This window comes from Natator depressus, chromosome 3 (genome assembly GCF_965152275.1).
Source record: "Natator depressus isolate rNatDep1 chromosome 3, rNatDep2.hap1, whole genome shotgun sequence".
Lineage (NCBI taxonomy): Eukaryota > Metazoa > Chordata > Testudines > Cheloniidae > Natator > Natator depressus.
This window is the reverse complement of record NC_134236.1, coordinates 176,164,556-176,191,794: the sequence shown is the minus strand read 5'-3', so window position 1 is coordinate 176,191,794 and position 27,239 is coordinate 176,164,556. Positions and strand designations below refer to the sequence as shown.

Genomic DNA, 27,239 nt, shown 5'->3' with positions numbered 1-27,239 from the left:
GCATATCCACTGTCACTCTTGGAACTTCTGGATCCACAACTGTAGTTGTTGAGAAGTTAATTTCCTCTTCCAAATGAAGACCACAATTCCATTTCAAAATGAAGACACAGCTTTGATGAGACTACTTATGTCTTAAAGTTAAGCATGTACTGCAGCACTTGATCATGGTCACAGTACTAAACACCTTCCAGGATTCAATCTTAATATTCCAGCTAAGAAAACCAATTAGCTTTCATCTATACATGATGGCCATGCTGTTCTCTCCCACTAGGAATAACCTTCCACTCAAAATTAAGGGGTAACAAATCATCACAATCACACAAGACAGAGTAGAGGGATGCTTCCAGATTCAAATATCTTCTCCCATTTGTTCAAAAGATCAAAGCTCCAGCACACTGAAGTTCCTCCTGAAATGCCAAAAACAAGGAAAAGTACTTTACCCGCATCCACTTCTAGCAGATGCCAAATGGCAAGATGAGCCAAGTGCAAATGATACTCAATGATGATACTATCACTGTTGTATAAAAGATCAAAATGGAAACTCCTCTATGGCTGCTTGATCTTCTATTAAAATTATTATGATTTTTTTTAAAATCACTGACAAGAATGTTAGGTGTCAAGCCAGCTGAAATCACTGTATAGTCATAATTTATATGGTTCATTCTTAGCTGTGATTTGGCACAAACTAGAATACACCTGCCACCAAAGACTAAAATTCGTTACTTTCTCTTTGGGGAAAATGTATCTTATTTGTTTCCAAATACCCAAATTTATACCACTAAGTGGCAGCCTTTTGTTTTTCCTTCAGATGCTATCATATCATATCTTATTCAATATCTTAAATATTGCAGCAATTCTCGGCACCAGAGCAAGTGGAATGCTTTTTTTTAAAAAAAAGGCCACACATGACACATTAAAACAAATTTGTCCACAAAGTTTTTTCCTCCTTAAACTTTGATAAATTAAAATCCACTTCCTGCACCAGTAACAAAAAAAAAAAAAACGATATTTGCTCTTCATTCCTCATACCTTACACAGCATATAACAATTTTGTTTGCTTAAACCATCAGTAAATAGGAGAGAGACACAAATGGAATCATTGCTAAATTACCGCTTGAGGGGGATGAGTTATACTTAATCTAAACTTACATGGGGCTTTCTTTAGTATTGCATCTATTATTTAAGCCCCAATCTTACAAACAGTTATGCAACTGTTTAACTTTACACATCAGTTCATGTTGACTACAGTATAAATATTCACATGTCTAAAGTTAAGCAGATGCGTAACTGTTTGTAGGATTGGAGTGGTTAGTTTGTAAACTTTTGGGCCAGGGACCATCTTTCTGTTGTATGTCTTTTGCCATGGGCAAGGGAGAAATTTTCCATACCCCTAAATGGGGAGCAGGCTGTGGCTTTAACTGCTCAGTTGCTCCCAAGTAACTCAGCGGTGGGAGCTGTCATGTGGATTTCCCTAATGCAGCTTCACAAGGTGGAGGGGTGCTTCTTACTCCTCACCCCTGATCCTAACTCTATGTTATGTCTAGTTACAATCTAGCCCCAAATGGTTCTAGTTCCCAACCTCTATGCAGCAGCAAGGGAGGGGCTATGTATATGAGAGCTTTAATTCTTCTCCTTGTCCCCCCTTATTGAGGGGATTAATGTGAAAGGAGTGAGCAAGGTTAAGAATCTTGATATCAGTTTTGATCATGTCTTTTCATACAAAGCTCCATGCGTTCAGACATGGTATGAAAGTGCTTTTTTCTATTGAACAATTTGCACCAGATTTTCATACTAATTGTTATTTGTACTACTATGCTATATACACATAGGAAGAAAGTCACTACCACAGAGATCTATTATTATTATTTATAAGAACAGCCATATTGGATCAGACCAATTGTCCATCTAGCCCAATATCCTGTCATCTGACAGTTGCCAATGCCAGATGCTTCAGAACAGTGACTCTCAACCTTTCCAGACTACTGTACCCCTTTCAGGAGTCTGATTTGTCTTGGATACCCTCAAATTTCACCTCACTTAAAAACTACTTGCTTACAAAAATCAGATAAAAACATAAAAGTGTCACAGCATACAATTATTGAAAAATTGATTACTTTCTCATTTTGTCTGTATGAAATTTAGTTTGTACTAACTTTTCTAGTGCTTTTCGTTAGCCTGTTGTAAAACTAGGCAAATATCTAGATGAGTCGATGTACCCTGGAAGACTTCTGCATACCCCTCGGGGTACACACCTACCCCAGTTGAGAACCACTGCTTCAGAGGGAATGAACAGAACAGGTAATCATCAAGTGATCCATTCCCTGTCACGATTCCCAGCTTCTGGCAGACAGAGGCTAAGGACACTTCAGAGCATGATTTTGCTTCCCTGCCCATCCTGGCTAATAGCCATTGATGGACCTATCCTCCACGAACTTATCTAGTTCTTTTTTTGAAGCCTGTTATAGTCTTGCCCTTCACAACATCCTCTGGCAAAAAGTTCAACAGGTTGACTGCGCGTTGTGTGAAAAAAATACTTCCTTTTGTTCATTTTAAACCTGCTGCCTATTCATTTCATTTGGTGACCCCCTAGTTCTTGTGTTATGAAAAGGAGTAAATAACACTTCCTTATTTATTTTCTCCACACCAGTCATGATTTTATGGACTTCTATTAAATCTCCCCTTAGTCATCTCTTTTCCAAGCTGAAAAGTCCCAGTCTCATTAATCTCTCCTCACATGCAAGCTGTTCTATACCCCTAAACATTTTTGTTGCCCTTTTCTGTACCTTTTCCAATTCCAATATAGCTTTTTTGAGATGGGGCGATCAGATCTGCATACAGTATTCAAGATGTGGACATAACATGGATTTATATAGAGGCAACATGATATTTTCTATCTTATTATTTATCCCTTTCCTAATGATTCCTAACATTCTGTTCACTTTTTTGACTGCCACTGCACATTGAGTGGATGTTTTCAGAGAACTATCCACAGTGACTCCAAGATCTCTTTCTTGAGTGGTAAGAGTTAATTTAGACCCCATCATTTTATACATATATTGTTGGGATTATGTTTTCCAATGGGCATTACCGGTACTTTGCATTTATCAACATTGAATTTCAATTGCCATTTTGTTGCCCAGTGACCCACTTTTGTGAGATACCTTTGTAACTCTTCGCAGTCTGCTTGGATTTAACAATCTTGAGTACTTTTGTATCATCTGCAAATTTTACCACCTCACTGTTTACCCCCTTTTCCAGATCACTTATCAAAATGTTGAACAGTACTGGTCCCAGTACCGACCCCAGGGGGGCACCACTATTTACCTCTCTCCATTCTGAAAACTGACCATTTACTCCTATCCTTTGTTTCCTATCTTTTAACCAGTTACTGATCCATGATGGGACCTTCCCTCTTATCCCATGGCAGCTTACTTTGCTTAAGAGTCTTTGGTGAGGGACTTTGTCAAAGGCTTTCTGAAAATCTAAGTACACTATATCCACCGGACCCCCCTTGTCCACATGCTTGTTGAACCCCCCTCCCCTCCCAAAGAATTCTAGTAGATTGGTGAGGCATGATTTCCCTTTACAAAAACCATGTTGACTCTTCCCAACTCATCTATGTGTCTGATAATTCTGCTCTTTACTATAGTTTCAACCAATTTGTCTGATACTGAAGTAGGCTCTGGAGCCTTTTTTAAAAATTGGCATCACATTAGCTATCCTCTAGTCATGTGGTACAGAGGCTGGGTTAAATGATAGGTTACATACCACAGTTAGTATTTCTGCAATTTCACATTTGAGTTCCTTCAGAACTCTTGGGTGAATACCATCTGGTCCCGGTAACTTATTACTGTTTAGTTTCTCAATCTGTTCCAAAAGCTCCTCTAAGGACACCTCAATCTGGCACAGTTCCTCAGATTTGTTCTCTAAAAAGAATAGCTGGGAGTGTACCTGACATCCTCACCACTCTGCCTAGAGGCTCAACTAAAACACCTTGAAACAGAATGATATCTCCTGCACAGCTATTTAAAACTACCCTGACCTTTCCATGTATATTTCCCTGGCTTTAGTTCAAATCTCTCTCATTGCTTCAGGTACATTTGGGGCTGCTCATCTACCTGTCCTGTGATGAAATATTATATAACAACAACAACGGGTTTGTCATCTCAAAGATATGTTCATTGTTTTCTGATCCCTTGCCACTTCCCTCACTAAATGTCTCCTAAATTGCTCAAGGTACCTAATCTGTACATTGATCCTAAATTCCCTCTAAGCTAGGCTGTGGAGAGGAGAGATTCCTCTCCCCCAGCCACGGGTCCAACCCAGTCCAGCCACAGCCACTGGAGAGACGCCCCTTCCCTGGCCCCAACTGAGGCCCGTGGGAAAGGTCCCTCTCCTGCCCTAGAGCTGCTGCAGTGTGGGGAGGCACCCCTCCTCCTCCAGCCCAGGTGGTACTGCAGAGAGAGAGAGCTGGGGGGAGTCCTCTCTCCCTGCCATAGCCCTGGGGCAGCCTGCACCCCAAAGCCCTCATCCTCAGCCCCACCCCAGAGCCTGCACCCCCCAGCCAGAGTCCTCACGCCTCCTGCACCCCAACCCTCTGCCCCAGCCCTGAGCCCCTTCCCACACTCCGAACCCCTCAGCCCCACCCTCACCACATGAATTTTGTTTTGTGCACATAACAAAATTCATTCCGCACATGGGTGGGAAAAATTAGAGGGAACACTGCATTGATCTTATAACATAAGGGCCAAATTCATACGAGATGCAAATGGTGGTGTAAATTACTTATAAGTAGGTGTATTTTATACATTGAGGGATAGCAGGAAGTGGTATAGTAGGAAAAACAATTAGCAAGATAGTATAAGACGGCAGTAAGGTAACATAGGCCCCACTATTTTATTTGACCTTCTTGTTAATTATTCTTATTTAGAAGTCCCAACCAAGGTAGGGATTTCATTGTGCTGGGCAGAGAAAGTCCCTACTAAAAAATTTTCAATTTAAATGGACATGACCAACAAAGGGTAGAAATGATGATGTGTTACTACCCCTTTTACAGGTGGAAAGCTGAGGCACAAAGCAATTAACTAAATTTCCAGAGATCACACAGGAAGTTGGTGGCAGCACCAGAAACCAAACTCAGATTTCCTGAGTTGCTATCCAGACCCTTAATCAGGGATCTTCCTCGCTACAAAAGTTTAGTTGCTTTTCCTGACATATTCACTCCATTTTAATCCCTCAACAAGTAATTTACACTCTACTTAGCGGCATGCAACTTATACCAGAAGTTACATCACCTCTGAACTTGGCCCTTGAGTATTTAATTCCAAACATCTGACTGTAATTTAAGAAAGTTCAATGGATGATGCCTGTTCTTGATAAGGGACAATTTTTGCTCTAGGAAGTGCAGACCCTCCCTAGTTCCATTTGATCCAAGCCCCCCGCCCCACACCACCACAAAGACCTTTCCTGAAGAACCAGCCTTCTGGCTGTGGTAAATATGGCTGTTTCTGGAGCCTGTCAGGGTTTATCTTGTATCAGTCAAAGGGGCTGCCAGAAACAGAGATTGGTGTACTCCTTTCATAGTGCTTCCGGCACTGAGCCAATGTCAGAGCAAAGAACTGAGTTCAGAGTTGAAATTCACAAAATGACATCCTCAGCTTGCAGATCCTCATTTTGACATGGCTCTGGATTGGCTGGTTACATGGTTCATAAACAATGTTTTTCTATGGCTAATAATGTTTCTAAACAGCAGTATTAAGTTTCCCTGCAAACATCTGTACCTGCTTATATTCCACTTTCAGGTTAGTACATGCCTATGTAAATAGGGTATTCTCTTTTTCTGAATCATTTGTAGAATATATAGCTCCACTATGTAAAAACCTGTGGCAATGTTAAGACAACTTGATAGTAGAAAGGATATTTTCATAGAAATACCCCTCTGGTTAGTAATGGCAATAACATATCCATCAAATCACTTTAAGAGGAAAATACAATAACTGTAAGAAAATAAAAGTCTTCAGTTATAACAACGTTATTACAGCTGTAGCACTGAAGAGTTCATCAAGGGCTGAACAAAGCTGCCAGAGAGAGGTTCTGCTGTCAGACTAAAAACAGTGATCCGGCAACTTTGGGTTAGCATTTTAAGAGCACGGGTTTAGTTGTCAAAATCAGTGTCAGGTGAGAAAGGTGCTGTGTCAAAACCAAACACCAACATTTTCTTAACTGCAGGAACCACATTGTCCCACTAGAGCCAGATGTTGCCTTCAGTGTGACCACAAAAAGAGGATCTCCTCCATGCACAGAGCTCACCTATCCTATGTGGAGGGGTCAGCTGCCTCCACTGACTTTCCCCAGGCGGCACTTGGTTAGAACTGGCTTCAGAGAAGGGTGGGAAGTGGCTGGGTTAGGCCACCTGGAGATTCCCTGGGAAAAGCAGCACAGTCCTTGTCCCATGGATCCTCCTTTATGGCAGGGATCCTCATTAAAAGGGGGAATCATAGATTCATAGATACTAAGGTCAGAAGGGACCATTATGATCATCTAGTCTGACCTCCTGCACAACGCAGGTCACAGAATTTCACCCACCCACTCCTGCGAAAAACCTCTCACCTATGTCTGAGCTATTGAAGTCCTCAAATCGTGGTTTAAAGACTTCAAGGAGCAGAGAATCCTCCAGCAAGTGACCCATGCCCCATGCTACAGAGGAAGGCAAAAAACCTCCAGGGCCTCTTCCAATCTGCCCTGGAGGAAAATTCCTTCCCAACCCCAAATATAACGATCAGCTAAACCCTGAGCATATGGGCAAGATTCACCAGCCAGATACGACAGAAAATTTTTTCCTGGATAACTCAAATCCCACCCCATCTAACATCCCATCACAGGCCATTAGGCCTATTTACCATGAATATTTAATTACCAAAATCATGTTATCCCATCATACCATCTCCTCCATAAACTTATCGAGTTTAATCTTAAAGCCAGATAGATCTTTTGCCCCCACTGCTTCCCTTGGAAGGCTATTCCAAAACTTCACTCCTCTGATGGTTAGAAACCTTCATCTAATTTCAAGTCTAAACTTCCTGGTGGCCAGTTTATATCCATTTGTTCTTGTGTCCACATTGGTACTGAGCTTAAATAACTCCTCTCCCTCTCCGGTATTTATCCCTCTGATATATTTATAGAGAGCAATCATATCTCCCCTCAACCTTCTTTTAGTTAGGCTAAACAAGCCAAGCTCCTTGAGTCTCCTTTCATAAGACAAGTTTTCCATTCCTCGGATCATCCTAGTAGCCCTTCTCTGTACCTGTTCCAGTTTGAATTCATCCTTCTTAAACATGGGAGACCAGAACTGCACACAGTATTCCAGGTGAGGTCTCATCAGTGCCTTGTATAACGGTACTAAAACCTCCTTATGCCTACTGGAAATACCTCTCCTGATGCATCCCAAGACCACATTAGCTTTTTTCACAGCTGTATCACATTGGCGGCTCATAGTCATCCTATGATCAACCAATACTCCAAGGTCCTTCTCCTCCTCCGTTACTTCTAATTGATGCATCCCCAGCATATAACTAAAATTCTTGTTATTAATCCCTAAATGCATGACCTTACACTTCTCACTATTAAATTTCATCCTATTACTATTACTCCAGTTTACAAGGTCATCCAGATCCTTCTGTATGATATCCCTGTCCTTCTCTAAATTGGCAATACCTCCCAGCTTTGTATCATCCGCAAACTTTATTAGCACACTCCCACTTTTTGTGCCGAGGTCAGTAATAAAAAGATTAAATAAGATTGGTCCCAAAACCGATCCTTGAAGAACTCCACTGGTAACCTCCCTCCAGCCTGACAGTTCACCTTTCAGTAGGACCCGCTGTAGTCTCCCCTTTAACCAATTCCTTATCCACCTTGCAATTTTCATATTGATCCCCATCTTTTCCAATTTAACTAATAATTCCCCATGTGGCACGGTATCAAACGCCTTACTGAAATCTAGGTAAATTAGATCCACTGAGTTTCCTTTGTCTAAAAAATCTGTTACTTTCTCAAAGAAGGAGATCAGGTTGGTTTGGCATGATCTACCTTTTGTAAAACCATGTTGTATTTTGTCCCATTTACCACTGACTTCAATGTCCTTAACTATCTTCTCCTTCAACATTTTTTCCAAGACCTTGCATACTACAGATGTCAAACTAACAGGCCTATAAGTTACCTGGATCACCTTTTTTCCCTTTCTTAAAAATAGGAACTATGTTAGCAATTCTCCAATCATACGGTACAACCCCTGAGTTTACAGATTCATTAAAAATTCTTGCTAATGAGCTTGCAATTTCACGTGCCAGTTCCTTTAATATTCTTGGATGAAGATTATCTGGGCCCCCCGATTTAGACCCATTAAGGTTGCAAGGTCCAACTCTACTTGACTTTTAGCCTGTCTCACTTTATCCCTACATGTTCTGACCTCAATAAGGTAGCTTTCCTTGCTGATCCCTCCCAACTTCCACTCCCTATATGCTTTCTGCTTTTTCTTAATCACCTCTCTGAGATGCTTGCTCATCCAGCTTGGTCTACAACTCCTGCCTATGAATTTTTTCCCCTTTCTTGGGATGCAGGCTTCCGATAGCTTCTGCATCTTTGATTTAAAATAATCCCAGGCCGCCTCTACCTTTAGATCCATAAGTTCTTCAGTCCAATCCACTTCCCTAACTAATTTCCTTAATTTTTGAAAGTCAGCCCTTTTGAAATCAAAAACCCTAGTCGCAGATTTATTTTTGTTAATCCTTCCGTTCAGTTTGAACTGAATTAGCTCATGATCACTTGAACCAAGATTGTCCCCTACAACCATTTCTTCTATGAGGTCCTCACTACTCACCAAAACCAAATCTAAAATGGCATCCCCTCTAGTCGGTTCAGCAACTACTTGATGAAGGAATCCATCAGCTATCGCATCTAGGAAAATCTGAGCCCTATTATTATTACTAGCACTCGTCCTCCAGTCTATATCTGGGAAGTTAAAGTCTCCCATGATCACACAGTTGCCATTAGTATTTACTTTATTAAAAACATTAAAAAGGGCTCTATCCATATCCAAATTAGATCCTGACGGTCTATAGCACAACCCAAGCACTGTCCCAGGGGAGGCTCTAATAGTTTTCTTCCCCAATGTAATTTTTGGCCAGACGGACTCTGTCTTATCCATTCCATCGCTTCTTATTTCTTTACATTCTACCTCATCATTGATATACAATGCTACTCCACCACCTTTACCTTTATTTCGGTCTTTCCTAAACAGCACATACCCTTCAATACCTGTAGTCCAGTTTCTGTTATCCCTATAATATCTGGTTTCACTTCCTGCACCAGTAGCTCTAGTTCCTCCATTTTGTTACCTAGGCTCCTCGCATTGGTGTACAAACATCTTAATTTTTGCTGTTTGGCCTCACTCACATTCTGTACCCTATTAGGCATGGTCATTCTACAGCCAGTATAACCTATTAGACTGGTATCCACACTGCCCTTCCTCCTTATATACATTCTCCTACCCATGGCTGTATCCTTTCTTACTTCGTTTTCTTCCCTCTCAATGCTAAAATCCGGCGTGGAGATTACCTGGACATCTCCCAACCATCTCCCCCAAATTCCTAGTTTAAAGCTCTCTTAATTGGTTGTGCCAGCCTCCATCCTAGAAGTCTATTTCCTTCCCTATTCAGATGAAGTCCATCCCGAGAGAACTGTCCTCTGTCCATGAATGCCTCCCAGTGGCCATACATCCCAAAGCCCTCCTTATAGCACCACTGCCTAAGCCATCTGTTGATAGTCATAATTTTGTCACACCTTTGTTGCCCTTCTCTAGGAACAGGCAAAATCTCACCAAAGATTACCTGAGCCTCAATTTCCTTAAGCGTCTTCCCCAGCCTAGCATAGTCTCCCTTAATACTTTCCAGCGAGAGTCTAGCCGTATCATTTGTTCCCACATGAAGGTTAATTAGGGGATTCTTTCCTGCTCCCTTTAGGATCCTTTTCAACCTCAGAGCAGCGAGAACCAGAGGTAATCAGGGGCACAAGGCCTTCGTGCTGACGACCCTCCCTTCCTGGGAATCAGTGGGGTTTAGTGGCAGACTTTACAGTTCATTCCTATAGGGCAGCGGGCAGGGAGAGAGGCAGAAAGGGGCGGCCAGCTCATCCCTCGGCCCACGCCGCTTCCCGCAGCCCCCATTGGCCTGGAGCGGCGAACCTTGGCCAGTGGGAGCGGCGATCGGCCGAACCTGCGGATGCTGAAGGTAAACAAATCATCCCGGCCCACCAGCGGATTTCTCTGATGGACCGCATGCCAAAAGTTGCCGATCCCTGATCCCCTTAGTAAAATCCATGCCATAGTGCTCACCAATTTTTTCATTCCAATAAAAGTACTGCCTTAAAAACTCATAGCACAATATAGCCCTCAGATCCAAATCCTGGAGTCCTTTAATCAGAACTTACCCAAGCAAAGCTTCCATTACCCAAATAAGTTCTGAATTCAAGACATCACCCTACAATTCTGTGCATCACTTTACTAATCAGAAGATTATTTACAAAGCCTTCTTGCTCCTATTGAATTCATGGGAGCAGCAGCAAGCCAGTACTATATGTAGTTATCTCGTGGGCTCCAATAAGTGGAATTATATCCTCTATATGAGACTGACAATGATCAAGAACGCTCCCAGACTACTGCACTGGGCAGCACAGTATGGGGAGGAGGTGACCAGCCCTCTGTGGAGAAAGAAGTGGTTCAGGACTATTTTTAGAAAATCTGGACCAGCACAAGTCCATGGGGCCAGATGCGCTGTATTGGAGGGTGCTAAAGGAGTTGGTGGATGTGATTGCAGAGCCATTGGCCATTATCTTTGAAAACTCATGGCGATCGGGGGAGGTCCCAGATGACTCGAAAAAGGCTAATGTAGTGCCCACCTTTAAAAAAGGGGAGGAGGAGGATCCGGGGAACAACAGGCCAGTCAGCCTCACCTCAGTCTCTGGAAAAATCATGGAGCAGGTCCTCAAGGAATCAATTCTGATGCACTCAGAGGAGAGGAAAGTGATCAGGAACAACCAGCATGGATTCACCAAGGGCAAGTCATGCCTGACTAATCTAATTGCCTTCTATGATGAGATAACTGGCTCTGTGGATGAGGGGAAAGCAGTGGACATGTTATTCCTTGATTTTAGCAAAGCTTTTGATACGATCTCCCACAGTATTCTTGCCAGCAAGTTAAAGAAGTATGGGTTGGATGAATGGACTGTAAGGTGGATAGAAAGTTGGTTAGATCGTCAGGCTCAACGCATAGTGATCAATGGCTCCGTGTCTAGTTGGCAGCTGATATCAAGTGGAGTGCCCCAAGGGTCAGTCCTGGGGCCGGTTTTGTTCAATATCTTCATTAATGATCTGGAGGATGGGGTGGATTGCACCCTCAGCAAGTTTGCAGATGACACTAAACTGGGAGGAGTGGTAGATATGCTGGAGGGTAGGGATAGGATACAGAGGGACCTAGACAAATTAGAGGATTGGGCCAAAAGAAATCTGATGAGGTTCAACAAGGACAAGTGCAGAGTCCTGCACTAAGGATGGAAGAATCCCATGCACCGCTACAGACTAGGGACCGAATGGCTAGGCAGCAGTTCTGCGGAAAAGGACCTAGGGGTTACAGTGGACGAGAAGTTGGATATGAGTCAACAGTGTGCCCTTGTTGCTAAGAAGGCTAACGGCATTTTGGGCTGTATAAGTAGGGGCATTGCTAGCAGATCGAGGACGTGATTGTTCCCCTCTATTCGACATTGGTGAGGCCTCATCTGGAGCACTGTGTCCAGTTTTGGGCCCCACACTACAAGAAGGATGTGGAAAAATTGGAAAGCATCCAGCGGAGGGCAACAAAAATGATTAGGGGACTGGAACACATGACTTATGAGGAGAGGCTGAGAGAACTGGGATTGTTTAGTCTGCAGAAGAGAAGAATGAGGGGGGATTTGATAGCTGCTTTCAACTACCTGAAAGGGGGTTCCAAAGAGGATGGATCTAGACTGTTCTCAGTGGTACCAGATGACAGAAGAAGGAGTAATGGTCTCAAGTTGCAGTGGGGGAGGTTTAGGTTGGATATTAGGAAAAAACTTTTTCACTAAGAGGGTGGTGAATCACTGGAATGCGTTACCTAGGGAGGTGGTGGAATCTCCTTCCTTTGAGGTTTTTAAGGCCTGGCTTGACAAAGCCCTGGCTGGGATAATTTTAGTTGGGGATTGGTCCTGCTTTGAGCAGGGGGTTAGACTAGATGACCTCCTGAGGTCCCTTCTAACCCTGATATTCTATGATTCTATGATTGTACAATAGTAGTATACAAAATCTAACTAGACACAGCAGCCTCATATACTGTGCCACAGAAAATGCTTTCGAGTGTGAAGCAAGTTGCAGTTAGAATTAAAATTATTGTGATGGCTTAAGTTTGATCTGTAAGCACTAGCACATTTTCCATTATTTATAAAGCCAGTCAAATTACTGTATTTTAATGTCACATCAAAGATCTTCAAAGTCACTGTGACAATAAGCAGAGTTGATAATGTCAAGAATTCACTCATACAGAGGGTAATATAATTGTGAATGCACAGGCCTTGGAGATTCACTGATAATAACTGGAGTGTTATAACAAGAGTGATATTTAAAGGATTGGTCTGTGGTTTATCATACAAATGCATTGTTAAATGCAAGTGAAAATGAACTGAGTGTTACTCAGAGATTAAGTGCAGTGACTATGCTACCATTTATTGTGGCCATTATGTTCCTCTGGTGAAATAAAATACAGGGAATCTTGTTCCATTACATTTATAAAAGCTCCTTCATAACCACTAACATGTGACCTTCATACTTCTCTATCTTAATACTAAGTAAACGTTTGTTGTGCAAGTGCACAAATGTGTGTTCTAAAGGTAAACTACAGTATATCGACTATTTCTGATCCTGCCACATGCTGCACAATAGGAAGAAAAGAACAGGAAAGGAGTCAATGGAAAGCCAATGAAGTCACAGTAGAAGTTGAAGGTGCTGGTTAATTTAGAGAGGTGCACGACGTTTCACATCATTAGGTACCTAATTCAGACTTTTTATTTTCTGAAAAACAATTATAAAGACCCAGTAGCTAACATATAGTGAAAAAAAAAATGAGTGACTAATTTATATAGCATCTCTCATGAATATCAGTACACTACAGAGTATAAGTATGCACAGGGATTGAAGCAGATTGTGGCAACTATTCTACACCATCAAAAACCACACAACTTCATTTGGTCAAAATGATCATCTAGTTGTGTTCCTGTCCAACTGGGAGAACAGGCATCCAGCTGCCTTTGGAATCAATAGACTTCAAATTGCTGTTGGAGATGATACATTGAAAGAGTTGAAAAACTACTCATAAACATGCAATCTTCATATAATACGAAGGTTGATCATCAAAGCAACAGCCCAACAACAAGAAAGAAAACCCAATACCTACATTGCTCATGTTATTAAAATGAAAGCTTACGGAAATTTAAGTTGACACTCTATCCTTTTTATAAGAAATAATCAATTAAAACGGTTTCCTTTCTATTGATCTTGGAGTCCAAAGACCCACTTCATTCAGCACTTATATTAGCTTCCTAGCATCTATGGATTTGATACACTACTATTGTTTTTTTTTCTAAAGATTTTAAAATTTAGGGACAGATGTCCTTGATGTAATAAAGATTCAGCTCACTAAGCCTTTATTCCGCCACGTGTCTGTGATTATTGCAACTAGTACAATTACACTTTTTAGAAAGGGGAGTTCTTGAAAAGTGCCATAACCATCTCTCCTGCATGTACACTCAGGAAAAATACAGTTATAAGCGAGATGTGAATTGACCCTAGTTATCTCAATGACAAGTGTTGACTTAAAAGCTTAATGATACTGCTCCATTAACAGAATTAACAGAACTAACCCAATGTACACCAGCTGGGGATCTGGCCCCAGATTTTTAAGTCATTTAGGTACACTATTTCATATATGGCCCTAATTTTGTAAACTCAACCTAGGGATCATAATTAAAAAGTGCAATTTGGCCTACTTTGTAGATGAATTTGACACGCTTGATGTTGATATTTTCCTTCTTTGAGAATTATTTAACTAATATTAACTTCACATACCAGACTACTTTTATAGATGAGAAACATTTTAATAATTCTGACTTTTTCACATTTTGCTCCTTAATGAGGGACAGAGGGGCACAAGCTCTTGAGCAGTAGATTTTTTAAAGCTTGCTTTTACTTCTAATATATTTTGTTACACATGGGAATTACTAAGGACTTTTAGAAAAAAAGATTGTATTTAGTTCTGTTTCGGCTATGTATATTCTTAAAGGGTTTGAAGGCAAATGTTAAATTTGAGATTGAAAATGCAAAACTATTAGATCTCTCCTTTGCTTCTAATTGGCTTGCAACATAAATAAATATAGTGTAGAATCAAGATACCGGTCATTATTATTGTTGATATACAGAGCAGAGTATGTTTGCCTACATTTTAGCTGGAATGAAACAAGAAAAAAAAAAAAACATACAGAAACTATCTACTGTCCCCCTTAAAAAACAATACAAACCAAACATTCTGCTTCTGCCCAGATGCCCAAAACTGTTCATAAAGCTGCAATAATGCAATATTAATCTCACAACCACAGGTTAAAATAGAACATTTATAAAGTTTTCTGAACTTTTTGGACAATCTTTTGGAGGGAACACCCTAAACATTCCACTAATCAAAGAAAACTGATGACTCCACATAATCATACATACAGGAAGGGTCAAGATCAGGGCACCTCTTTGACTGAAGATCAGACACAAAAATTCAACTAAAGCAACTTTGCTTCTTGCTAGACAAAACATTTAATGAGCTTCTATAGAATGAAATATTGAATATTTGCTGTGGCATGTAATGTGATGGACAGAGGAGCACAATGGATATTTTATCCCACCTCAAATTCTTTATAAGAACAGCCTAAAAGTTACAAATCTAATTGTTTTAATGTCTAAAACGGCACACAGAGTTTGCAAAGGACTGTTTGTGGTACAATTCTTAACAATTGAAAAAATTTCTAGAGCTAAATACAATCAGGCAGGCAAAAGAGCCAAAATCATAATTAAATTTAGGCTAACGTACTAAAAAGTATAATTAAATATGGCTAATTTGGGACACTAGCTGTTATCAGCCAACTGGTCTACTGTACGTCATAAAACAAATACTGTATTCTACAGTGCTATTGGAAAGCAGCATTATACAGTTTCACTCATTTTTCTTTTATACAAAAAGGAAACTTGGCAATTGTGAATAATCTTGCAAGTCTAATAAAAAGTGAATATCATCTCTAAGTGACTAAGCTCTTACTAGCACCAGCTAGTTAAAAAAATTGCTCCAACTAATGTTTAAGCAGCTACTGAACACAGCACAAGACTGACAGATAACAAGATTTATCTCAAGGAAGTAACATAAAAAGCTGCACCTGCATAGTGTACCATATTTTCATTTTGTTTTAATCTACAATGGTATGTCCTGGCTATTGGCATATACTTCATGCCCTACACTATGCCATAAAGTGAAATGCACATACAGAATTTTCTCCCAGCATGTATATATGATGTATAAGCAAGCACACTAATATTTAAAAGAATACCCTGATCACTGCACTTCATTATTAACAGATCTAAATGGAAAGAGCATTTCTGTGTATAGAATTAACTATTTGTTTGCAGTGTTATTATAGCTGTGTTGGTCTCAGGACATTAGGGAGACAAGGTGGGGGATGTAATGTCTTGTATTGGACCAACTTCTATTGATTAAAGAGACAAGCATTCAAGTTGACACAGAGTTCTTCTTCATGTCTGGGAAAAGTATTCAGTGACACAGCTAGATACAAAGTGGAATAGATTGTTTAGCATAAGAAGTTAACATGTTGTAAGAGACCATTCAAGGTGAAATCTGCAGTTAACACCGCTCCAGTCATAGGCAGGACACAGGCAGGTTAGTGGGTTATAGATTGTTGTAATAAGCCATAAATCCAGTGTCTTTATTAAATCCATGATTTTTAGTGTCTAACAAATTTATTAATTTAAGCTCTCAGGCTCATCCTTTGAAGGTTGTACAGGTTTCCTTTGAGAATAAGGACTGAGAGGTCAGACACGGAGTAAGCATTTTGTGAAAAATGTTCACCCACAGGTGATATGGTGTTTTTGTCTTTTCTATTTGTGTTCATTCTAGAGCATAATAATTGTCTTGATTCACCCACACAGTTGTTACTGGGACATTTAGTGCAGTGGATGAGGTATATCACATGTTTTAAGTGACAAGTGTAGGACCTATGGATCTTGAAAGGTATGTTGTGAGGCACACTGATCATCATACCAGTGGGATATGTCTGCTGGTTTTGCATCTGTTAGGGCAGGGTCCTTTGTCCTCTTATTGCAGAGGTGTTAATTACTCACTTTACCTGGAATGGGTCTCTTACAACAGTGGTCCTCAACCGGGGGCAAATGTACCCCTGGGGGTATTCAGAGGTCTTCCAGGGGGTACCATCATCAACTCATCTAGATATTTGCTTAGTTTTACAATAGGCTTCATAAAAAGCACTAGCAAAGTCAGTACAAACTAAAATTTCATATGCACAATAACTTGTTTATACTGCTCTATATAGTGTACATTGAAATGCAAGTACAATATTTATATTCCAATTGATTTATTTTACAATTATATGGTAAAATATGAGAAAGCAAGCAATTTTTCAATAATAGTGTATTGTGACATTTGTGTATTTTTATGTCTGATTTTGTAAGTAAGTAGTTTTTAAGTGAGGTGTAACCTGCGGGTACGCAAGACAAATCAGACTCCTGAAAGAAGTACAGTAGTCTAGAAAGGTTGAGAGCCACTGTCTTACAACATGTTAACTCTCATGATAAACAAATCTGCTCCACCTTGTATTTAGCTGTGACACTTGGGTGTGTCTACACTGCAATAAAACACTTGTGGCATGCCTGTGTCAGCCAACACAGGCTCATGGGGCTATAAAACTGCAGCCAGTGTAGATGTTTGGGCTTGGGCTGGTGCCCGGGATCTGGGACCCAGCAAGTGGGGAGGGTGCCAGAGCCCAGCATCCAGCCTGAGCCCAAACACTTACATCACAGTTTTGTAACCCCTCAGCCCAAGCCCTGTGAACCTGAGTCAGCTGACACAGGCCAGCGGCAGTGTTTTATTGCAGTGTAGACATACCCTCTGAGTACCTTTCCCAGACTTGAAGAAAAGCTCAGTATAAGCTCGAAAGCTTGTCTCTTTCGCCAACAGAAGTTGATCCAGTAAAAAAATATTACCTCACCCACCTTTTCATTATAGAATTTACTGTATTTAAAATAATCTGCCTTTATTACTGTGCCTCATTGTCCATCAGTACCTTTACCTGATTTCACAGCTTGAGAGGGGTCAAATGAACCAAAATGAAATAGGTTTTTTTCTCTGCAAGGCTATTTTTTCAGGTGATGTAGCAAGATGCACAATGTAAAGAAAGCGATTATAATGCATTTCAGCCTAGACTTAAGCATTGTAGTTCAACCACCACATTTGGAAAAAACTACAACTGAGTGAGAAAGTACAGTTCTATGCTCACATTTGAAATATGAATTGCAATTCATTACACAACTTCCTTTCACTCTTTGCAAATCAGACTATTATGCTGGTAACAAACAGCCCAATCCTTCAGTGCTTACTCATACAAGTGCTATAATTCCATTGACTTTAATGGGACTACCTACATCAGTAAGAACTGCTTCCAGGAATAAAGGTTGTTGAGGATCTGGCTCTACAGAACCCGGGTTTCAAAGGCAATGCTCCAGTACTTTCCCCCATCTCTGCATAGCTTGTAAAACTCTTAAAGGTAGGAAAATAAAATTTTGTTCACTGGAAGTTTATAATTATTTGTAGATAGGTCAATTTTTTGCATTTAGTGGAAGTTCTTAAAAACACAGTTAAAGAATTCATAGTGCACAACAGCCCTTGTTTTGAAATTTATACACTGGAATTTCCAGATGTGAGAATGCTGCATCATAAAATTAGATGTGCTATAGAAAGCAAGAGGAGATTCATTATTTAGATTTATGGCAAGGTCCCTAAATATGAAGGATACCATAATAACAGAATTCCAGTACTGAAGCCTTCCATAGTATCCAAACAGGGTGAATATATGATAACTGCGGATAAGAACAGGTTAGTAGAAAATGCAATGTTATTTGACAAACAGGAAATCAAAATGAGGTACTCCACTCAAAGATGCCAGATTTTAGCATTCATCCTGTGAGTGGGTTTGAATTTTGACAGAAACAGTGTTTGTGAAGTCAAAAGTTTGTATAACTTGGCAGAAACCACAACAATTTTAGTAGTCTCACAAATGTCAACAAATGACCACATTCTGCACAGTTATCAGGGTGAAATCCATTCAACCTGTAAAAAGTCCAAATATTTGGGCTGTATGTGAGTGGAATGAATAGTGGCTGGGGAACTGAAACCCACCTCTTCTAATTGGATGTGGGTGCCACTGAAGTCTATGGGACTTGGTTTCTGACAATTGGATTAGTTCTTTTGTGAGTAAGGATTTGCAGGCTACTATTGATGGTAAAGCTCTTAGGACCCTATCCTCCTCTGATTAAAGAAAAATTCTCATTGACCTCAGTTGTGCAGAATCAATCCCTTAAGGGAGAGGTCAATGGGAGTTGAAGGCACAAAGTATCTCATGAGAGTTTCTTGGCACTTAGCAGTATCAAACTTTAAATATTAATAGAAAGAATTCAGTTATCTAGCCATAGTTGAATAGGGATATTTAAGTAACAGATGTTTGGTCTTTTGGTCAGTTTTTTCACATCCTGTCCCCCTCCCCCTCTAGCATCACGCAGCATCTAAAAATTTGCACGGCTTATTAAAAAAAAAATGTCTGACTTAATGAAACTATACTAAACAATCACTAAGAGACTTTTCTGCAGACATTGTGGGGGAGGGAATCATGAAATAATCACACAAAAGTATACTTAAAAATCACTACTACCAGTGACACATGCATATTTCTCATAGTCTAAATTGTTCATTTTCTCAACTTGAAAAATCTCTGGTAGTTTTTTTTTCCAGCAATCTGTGTTCTGAATGAATTTATCAGGAAACACCAAACAAGCATCATCAATGTTCACTTTGAGCCAAAGAACAGTTTTGACAGTGTCTGCACTCATTCGCTTTACTCCAAAGACTGTTCCACGCTAAATCCTATGTTCCTGATAAACACAGACCAAAATCTACTTGGTCCTGCAATGTGTCTTGAAGAAAAAAATTGTAATTATAAAAAAAATTATAACCAAAAATCAATCATGATTAAATAAAACCCAAAGACATTTCAAATATCTGAAAAGAAGTTTTCAGAACACTGAAATATCATATGAAAATAAAATAGTATGATGATTTTGCTTATGGCCATGTTTGGAATATGAAGATTAAATGTATGCTATATTGATTACTCTTAATTTATATTATCTTGCAAGCAAAATTTATTTTATTCTTTCAATGATTTCTTAAAATATATTAATATTCTAAGAAATATTTACTTTTTGTTTAAGAATACAAATACCAACAAGAAGTTTTCCACTGACTAATTTAAAGTAATGGATCTATTCATTTTCCACCAAAGTGGGTGGTAGAAGACTCAGACCAGATTTTTATTTTTTGGGGGAAATGTGCATATTACATCTACCAATGAGAGTGTGACAACATGACAATTCTACATAAAATGTTACTCAGATCTCTTTGACTTGAACTGAAATATAACTCCCATGTGGGAATCTGAGGATGATCTTTGATTTAAATGGAGCACAAAATGTCCTGGATTATCCTTCATGGATGGTGGCAGAACTGTTCCTCAAGGCTTATGCTTCAAGACTTATCTGTTTTGTAGGACTTCCAGGCTTTTATTACCATCACCACGTTTTCTCCATGAAATGGATCGATAAATTGTGATATTAAGTGAGCCACGTTACGTTTCCAGCTGTATATCCAGCTAGAAATCAAGCTAATAATACTGTAGCAACAAATGAACTAAAGGCAAATAAATCACTCATATAAAAGTAACAAATGAAAATAAAATATATTGAGTTTCAATTGGCTATGCAGAATATTCCTGTACATACATACATTCATACACATACACACACACACAAACACACACACACACCCCTGCAAGAATACTGAACTAGACACATGACCTTTCATCTCATCTCACCTCTATTACACCCCTTAGAGTTAGCTAAGTATTATTACCCTACTTCTGAGATATGGAAATTGGCACAAGAATGTCAAGTGATTTACTTAAGATCACACTTCAGTCAGTGGCCCAGCCAGTAAATTAGAACCCAGATCTCCTAAATTTCAGTTTTCTGCTGAATCTAAAGTATATTCTAAGGCACTTTAGAGAGAGAAAAGCAGAAAGTGCAGTAGCCCTCAACCACCAGTAGTGCACTGGTTTCATCTTCCGGCCCTGAGCCTTAAACCTGCACCATCTGTGGCAAGACCTGCCCCTTGAGAACTGAACTTTTTAGCCACTCTCAATGCTGCAGCATGACACATAGTAACTGAACTGCTTTGGCAATTACACCATTGTCTCGAGACAGTTGTCATCTGTGGGTATGTCTACACTGCAAAACACCCAGCTGAGCCCAAACATCTACATTGCAATATTACAGCCCCGTCACAGGCTATTGCAGTGTAGTCATACTCTAAGATCCGCTTAGTTTCAAAGTTATCTGTGTACTAGACTGTGCTCATTCCCTTATAGTTATAGGTGATTAAGAGTGATCTTTTTGTTAAAAACTGTGATATAACTATCTTTCATTAAAATTGTGAATTTTCAGTCTGAACATTATTTCAACCCTTTATTAAACATACTACATATTTTTACAAACACACCTTACTGTAGCATAATCTTTTTCACTCTTCCCTTCAAAACGGAATTATGAGGGTACATAATATTATCAATACTTCATTCTTTGCATAGAATGTTAACTAATATGTCGAACAAATGTGCAGTTAAGATAAAGTATATAGCCCTAATAAATTAATATCCGATATGCTGATAGTTCTAAAAATACAATTTAAAGTTATCCTGTGCAATAATTTTCAAACTGCTCATAGTGTAGCTCAGTCAATGATCTGGAGCTAGTGCACACATTAAAATGAAATATTAAATACAATTTTTAGAAGCTTAGTATATCAGTAAATGAAACAACTATATATGAACAATGGCAAGATAAGGTATTTCCTTCATAAATTACAGCTTTTATTTACATATTTCTGTATTCAATGACAAAAGTCAATCTTGCAAACACTGATAGCATAAAATAGCTTGAATATCTCAACACATAGGTCAATCCTGCAATTTTTAATCACTTAGATAGTCTTTACTCATGCAAGTACTCTCATTGATTTCACGAGTTAAATTTCTGCCAGTTTTGCACTTTAGTTCCTGATTTCCTTCCACCTGTAACACGTGTAATGCAGAGCACCAAACAATTGTATTAAGATTCAGTAGGGAAATTGTTCTCAGTGGTAATTACAGAGTTTGAATATCTGGATTTCTGTTTTCCTTGGACATATTACTATGATATAATTAAATCCCTACTTTACACCTTCTTGCAACAAAAAGTATTTAATAAGAGTAAGATAGAAACACCTAGCCAATAACTTGCCCAGCACATTCCCAGAGCCCTCAACTCTAAGTGAAATGATTGGTAGTTAAAACACTCCATGCCTCTCAGGTCCTATATTAAATTCTCGTATTTCATCAGATCCCCAAAATTATGAGGCCACCTACACAGTACACCCTCAGTACATCATATGTTGAGATTTATCAGCAATATAAAATTAATAAATTTTTACATAACATGTAAACCTATACCCATGTAATTGTAATTATGAAGCATGTTTTGTTAAAATTCCTTCCTTCTAAAACACCATCTTCAACTGAAAAAATAAATTAACTAATTGACATTAGAGATAATAAACCTTGTTGTAAATTGCATTAGCTTAATCCCCGAAAACTAATGAACTAAATAACCCTGAATTGGAGAACAAGACTGAAGAACTAGTATTTGTTGTTGACTATGATCTTCATATGTGCACGACTTTAGTTGTAAAATGACCAGCTATGGGTGTAGTTATGTATTTTTAATTATATTGTACTCTCTTCTTTGTATGAGGAAGATTGATACCCACCAGAAAGGTGGGTACTTTCCCACTTTGCAGATGATAGGGTTTTTTTTTTCAAGGGAGTAGGATGGAGCAAGAAAGTGGGAGTAAATGGAATGGGTGGGGGAGAAAGGGTGAGACCTTAGCTCAGAGGTGGGTGAGTGTTTTAAGCTGGCCCCCAAGCTCCCACCAGTGTCTGGGGCTTGGCCGGGGCTTGGCCGGGGGCCACAGCACACGGCTCATCACGCTCTGGCACTGCAGCCGGGACTCTGGGTTGGGGGCCGCATCACGCAGTTTGGCCCTGCTCCGGTGTGCCTGCCGGGGGCCGCACCATGCGGCTCCTGGAAGCCGGGCATGGCCCCACTCTGGCTCCTATGTGCTCCAACGGCCCCTTCCAGCTCTCCAATCGGAGCTGCAGGGGCGATGCCTGCGGATGGGGCAACGCACAGAGTCGTCTGACCGCGCCTCCATGTAGGAGCCGGAGAAGGTCGTGCCACTGCTTTCAGGAGCCTCAAGCGCTGCTTGGAGCCTGCACCCCGAGCGTCCCCCCATGCCCCAACCCTCTGCCCCAGCCCTGATCCCACTCCCGCTCTCCAAACCCCTTGATCCCAGCCCAGAGCACCCTCCTGCACCCCAAACCTCTCATTCCCAGCCCCACCCTAGAGCCCACACCCCAAACCAGAGCCCTCATCCTCTCCCACACCCCAACTCCAATTGTGTGAGCATTCATGGCCCGCCATACAATTTCTATTCCCCAGCGTGGCCCTCAGGCCAAAAAGGTTTGCCTACCCCTGCCTTAGCCTCTGGGTGTCAGAGACCTCTCCGATTCAGCCAATCAGAAAACAGAGAGCTGAACATTTCCCAGTGCAGCTAATCAGAGCGCCGCTACCAGGATATTCACTTTCAATGCAACCAAAGTGCAGACTCTCCACAAGAAAGCGATTGACTCCACCCGGAGCTCAACTCCCTCAAGCAGCAGCTGCGGAGGCGATCCGCTCAGTCACCGTTCCAGTCAGCGCTTGGGCTAAATGCTGCTCAGTTACACGGGACTTAATCCAGATTTCCTCTGCCCCCCTTAAGGGACATGAGTCCGGATTCACAACCGGTGTAACTGAGAGCAGCCGAGCCGACGGCCCCGTGTCTCCCTACTGGCCCCCGCGCTCGCCGAAAGTCCCATTGGGAAAATAACACAGGGTACTTATCTACTGAGACTCCAGCCCGGTTCCTATAAACCATGGGGATGGATTAATGCGGAACCTACACTTAGCTTTATATCCCTAAAACCGCACTGGGGAACCCAGGTGGAAAACGGGGGTATATTGCTAACGTGCTCTCCTGGGGAAGCGGCGGAGTATCTCTGACATGTTTCCCTGTAGCTCCCATGGACGCATGGAAGTAAAGGCTGGATCCTCACGACTGCATATGTTACGTTTCCCTATAATGTATATGACATCACGAGGAGCTTCTGAAACCACCTACTTCTGAGATCACGTTTACTGGGAAAGCGTTCATCCTGGTAAATCCCTTCTGTCCTATTCAGTGCAACCAACTCAACCCACCTGCTAGGTGGTTTTTTCATCCTTCACCGCCCGTGGGGAATTAACTTTTTGTAACCTGCGGCACCAACCCATCTTGGATTCGAGTTAATTTTGCCAGAGCGGCTACAGACGGAGAAAGGAAGGAGCAGGGCTGCGACCACCCTCCCCATTCGGTGTAAACTGTTCGTTTTGCTGTGAGCGGTTCGGGGAGGAAGGTGATCTTTGCTGCCCTGCTGAAACGACCTCTCCCCTCGCGGCTGCGGCGATCAACCAAGACAATGAACTGTCAAGAAACATTCTTCCTGCCGCGACCCCTCTCAGGGCCCGATCCCGCGCCCCTGCAGTCAATGGGAGTACTACCCGGAACTCCCAGCTATTGGCTGCTGGATCCCTAGAGCGCCAGCTTGGGCAGTTTGGGTAGCAGCGCCGGGCAAGCTCTCGCCTGAAAGCATCCCGAGTCCCCGCCGGGGAGCCGCCGCCCCAGGACCTGGAGCGAACGCAGCAGCCTCCGGCTTGCGGAAGAAACAGAAGTCACCCCGGCAGCGGCAACTACCGGACCCTCCAGCAGGGCGACGAGACCACGGTCGTGTCCGTGGGAGCGTCGTAACTTAGGAGAGTCCCAAACACCTCGCCTCTCCCCGGGCAGCACCGCTGCAGTTACACGGCTCCCATTTTCATTGCACATCCCACCTCCGAGCCTATCCGCCCCCCCGGCCGCTCACCTTTTCTTTTCCTTGTCAGCAGTCATCATCGAGGCTGATGCCCTTTGTGCCGCTAAAACCAACTCGGCTCGCCAACAAGGGCTCCTCAGTCACGGCTGTGAGCGTCCTGCTTGCCGATCCCACCCCCCCAATCAAAAAATACACCCGGCAGGCTAGAGATCCCAGGCTTGGAGGGAGGAAGCCGGGTGTCGGGAAGGCCGGGGAATTGCTCGCTCGCTCGCAGCTGACAGCAACGCTGGTGCACTAGTTGTCCTCTAGGAAAAGGCTGAAGCAATCCTGGCCAGGTCGCCCCTGAGCTGACCATACAGTCTCAGGACACTGCCGAGGATTGTACAGCCCGCCCAGGGGGGAAGGGAGAGACCGGGTTCCCCCTGGAATCTGAAGCCCTGCCAGAAGAAAGTTCTCACTTTAAAACTTCAGGCTTCCCTGGGCTCCTGGGGGGCAGGTTCAGCCTCTTTAGCCCCGTCTCCCGCTCCAGCTGGAGCTGTCGCAGCTCGTTCTCCAATGGGGACGGGAGCTGGCTGAGCCCTCCTCCTCCCTCTGCCCCCTCCCACCGCGTCCACCCGGGCTCCAGCAGGACTTGCTGAGATGAGGTCAACGCCGCGAGAGGCGGCGGAGCGAGCGAGGGAGGGTGGCAGGGCCAGCCAGGAGAGCGCAAGGGGACGCGGGGGACGAGGTGGCGCCTGCCGGAGCCCCAGCCCCAGCGCTGCATGGCGGGGCATTTGCCCGGAGGGCTGAGGGAAGCTGGAGTCTTTCCTGCTGCTGCTGCGCTGCACGACACCCTGCCAGCGCCTCGGGGGAAGGGCAGCCTGCGGGGGAGGGGGGCAGCGATTGCTTGGCAGGGGGCAATTCCCTCCCCGCGGCAGCGCCTGCTCCCGGCCCGGGGGACGGATTTCCCTCCTCCGCGCGGTGCCTGAGCACTTGCTACATCGAGCTGGATGCTTCGCTGACCTCGCCCCGCAGCTCGGCGGCCGCGGAGGCGCAGGGGCCCGCGCTGCTGCCCCGGGCACTCCTAGCCCTTTCCCAGCCAGAGCAGCGGAGGGAGACGGGGGCGAGCTGGCCGCGAATGGCCGCAGGGGAAGGTGGCGCGGAGCACCTGTCAGATCAGGCAGAAACGTGACTGGGGCTGCAGACACGGGCTTGTGGATGACTTCTGTCCCTCCCCCTTACACCAAGTTTTTTGGTGTTGGGTTTTGGGTTTTTTTTTTGGTTTGGTTTGGTTTTTTTTGCGTGAGGAGATTGTATTTTATACGAATTGGTTTTCTGTCCTGGATGCACCTGGTCTGGCGGTGTTATTGTTCAGACGCGACCAATCAAGCTACAATCATCATGCTTGTACCTTCTTAATGTATGCAGATGAGGCCTCCCATTTCCCTGCGCCTTCAGCTGGCCGGGGCTGCTCCTCCGACTAGGAGCGTCACAGAGGCGATGCCTTTAATTAATTAAGAAATAGCTATTTTGGCAACGATTCACAAAGGCATCGAGTGGAAGTTAGGAGCCTCCATACCGTTGTAGATTTGGGCCTTTGGTATTAAGGTTAAGACATTCAGAGACTATGGTGATGGGGTCAAAGAGACGTGATTGCTTGCTTTAGCCTGAAGTGTGCTTGGTAAAGTGAAATCCTGTTTTCACCACACAACTTGAAAACCAGGACTTTTTTTAAAAATCCTTTCCTCAGACTTGTTCTCACAAAATTTATCTATTTGGATTTATACCTTAACTAAAAAGCTAGTGCTCTAAGCACTTTCACAAGAATTAAAACTACTGTCCATATTAATACATCTTTCATAGCAGTAGCCACAAACCCAGCAGCCACTTCTCAAGCTCCAAACCAAAATTAGTCAGCCACAGGTTGATTAAAAATACGCACCCCACAACTACTAACTCCCAGTGCTTGATTAAGCTTTTAAATATTAGTATCACAAATGCGAGTTCAAAATGAGGGAGGCAAGGGGGGCATGGTGATAGTGCAGGTCACATCTCGAGAGAGTGAGCACTAGAGCATAAGTCTGCACAGGCCCTCTACTTACTGATCTTCCTTCCTCAGACTTAAACAGTGGATTTAAAAAAAAAAAAAAAAGTAACCTTATTTTCTTGTTCAAATAAAAACAGCAATAAACTTTTTTTAAAAATTAAGCATGCTGATATTAAGTGTCTGCTGGGAAAATAAAGTATTACTGCTCAACTCCCGTGAGCTCCTGCTATGACATTTTTCAAATTGTATAATTAAATAAGTCTCTGCTGTATCAAAACATTAAATAGGTTGTAGTGTGAGGAAATAGCTAATTTATCATCTTAATTGCATTCATAATATCTAAATAATTCAGTGTAATTTTTTTTTAATTAGACAACTCAAACCCAAAACATCTTTTCTTCAGAATAAAAATCACTTGTTTTCTTACACTTCACAGTAATGGAAATAATTTGGCATTTTGCCTATAATGGATTATTTCTCTGTTATTCAAAGCTTAGCAGTTTTGCCATGCCATTTCTTTATGCAACCTGTTTAAACAACATGTGCATTTCCATATTAGCAATACATTCTGCTCATCTGAAGAGAGCTACCCATGCTTCTACAGCAGCAATCTGATTATGTGGTAACAGTTTCTTATACAACAGAACCTACACAAAAGAAAACCGTAAATATTTAAAACCTAAATAAACTTGGTTAAACAGAATTTGTATGTACA

The 27,239-nt window shown here is 42.0% G+C and overlaps 1 protein-coding gene across 2 annotated transcripts in view; it reads right to left on the bottom strand.

The window, feature by feature from the left end:
- EPAS1 (endothelial PAS domain protein 1) overlaps nt 1-25,037 on the bottom strand; it is a 151,215-nt gene extending 126,178 nt beyond the window's left edge. Inside the window, exon 1 of one of the 2 annotated variants that reach the window (XM_074949377.1) lies at nt 24,550-25,037. In XM_074949377.1, coding sequence (XP_074805478.1) covers nt 24,550-24,578 — 29 coding nt within the window. In that variant the 5' untranslated portion in view covers nt 24,579-25,037. The remainder of the gene's footprint in view (nt 1-24,549) is intronic. The other variant, XM_074949380.1, reaches the window with a different exon arrangement.
- Between the last annotated feature and the right edge of the window lie 2,202 nt (nt 25,038-27,239).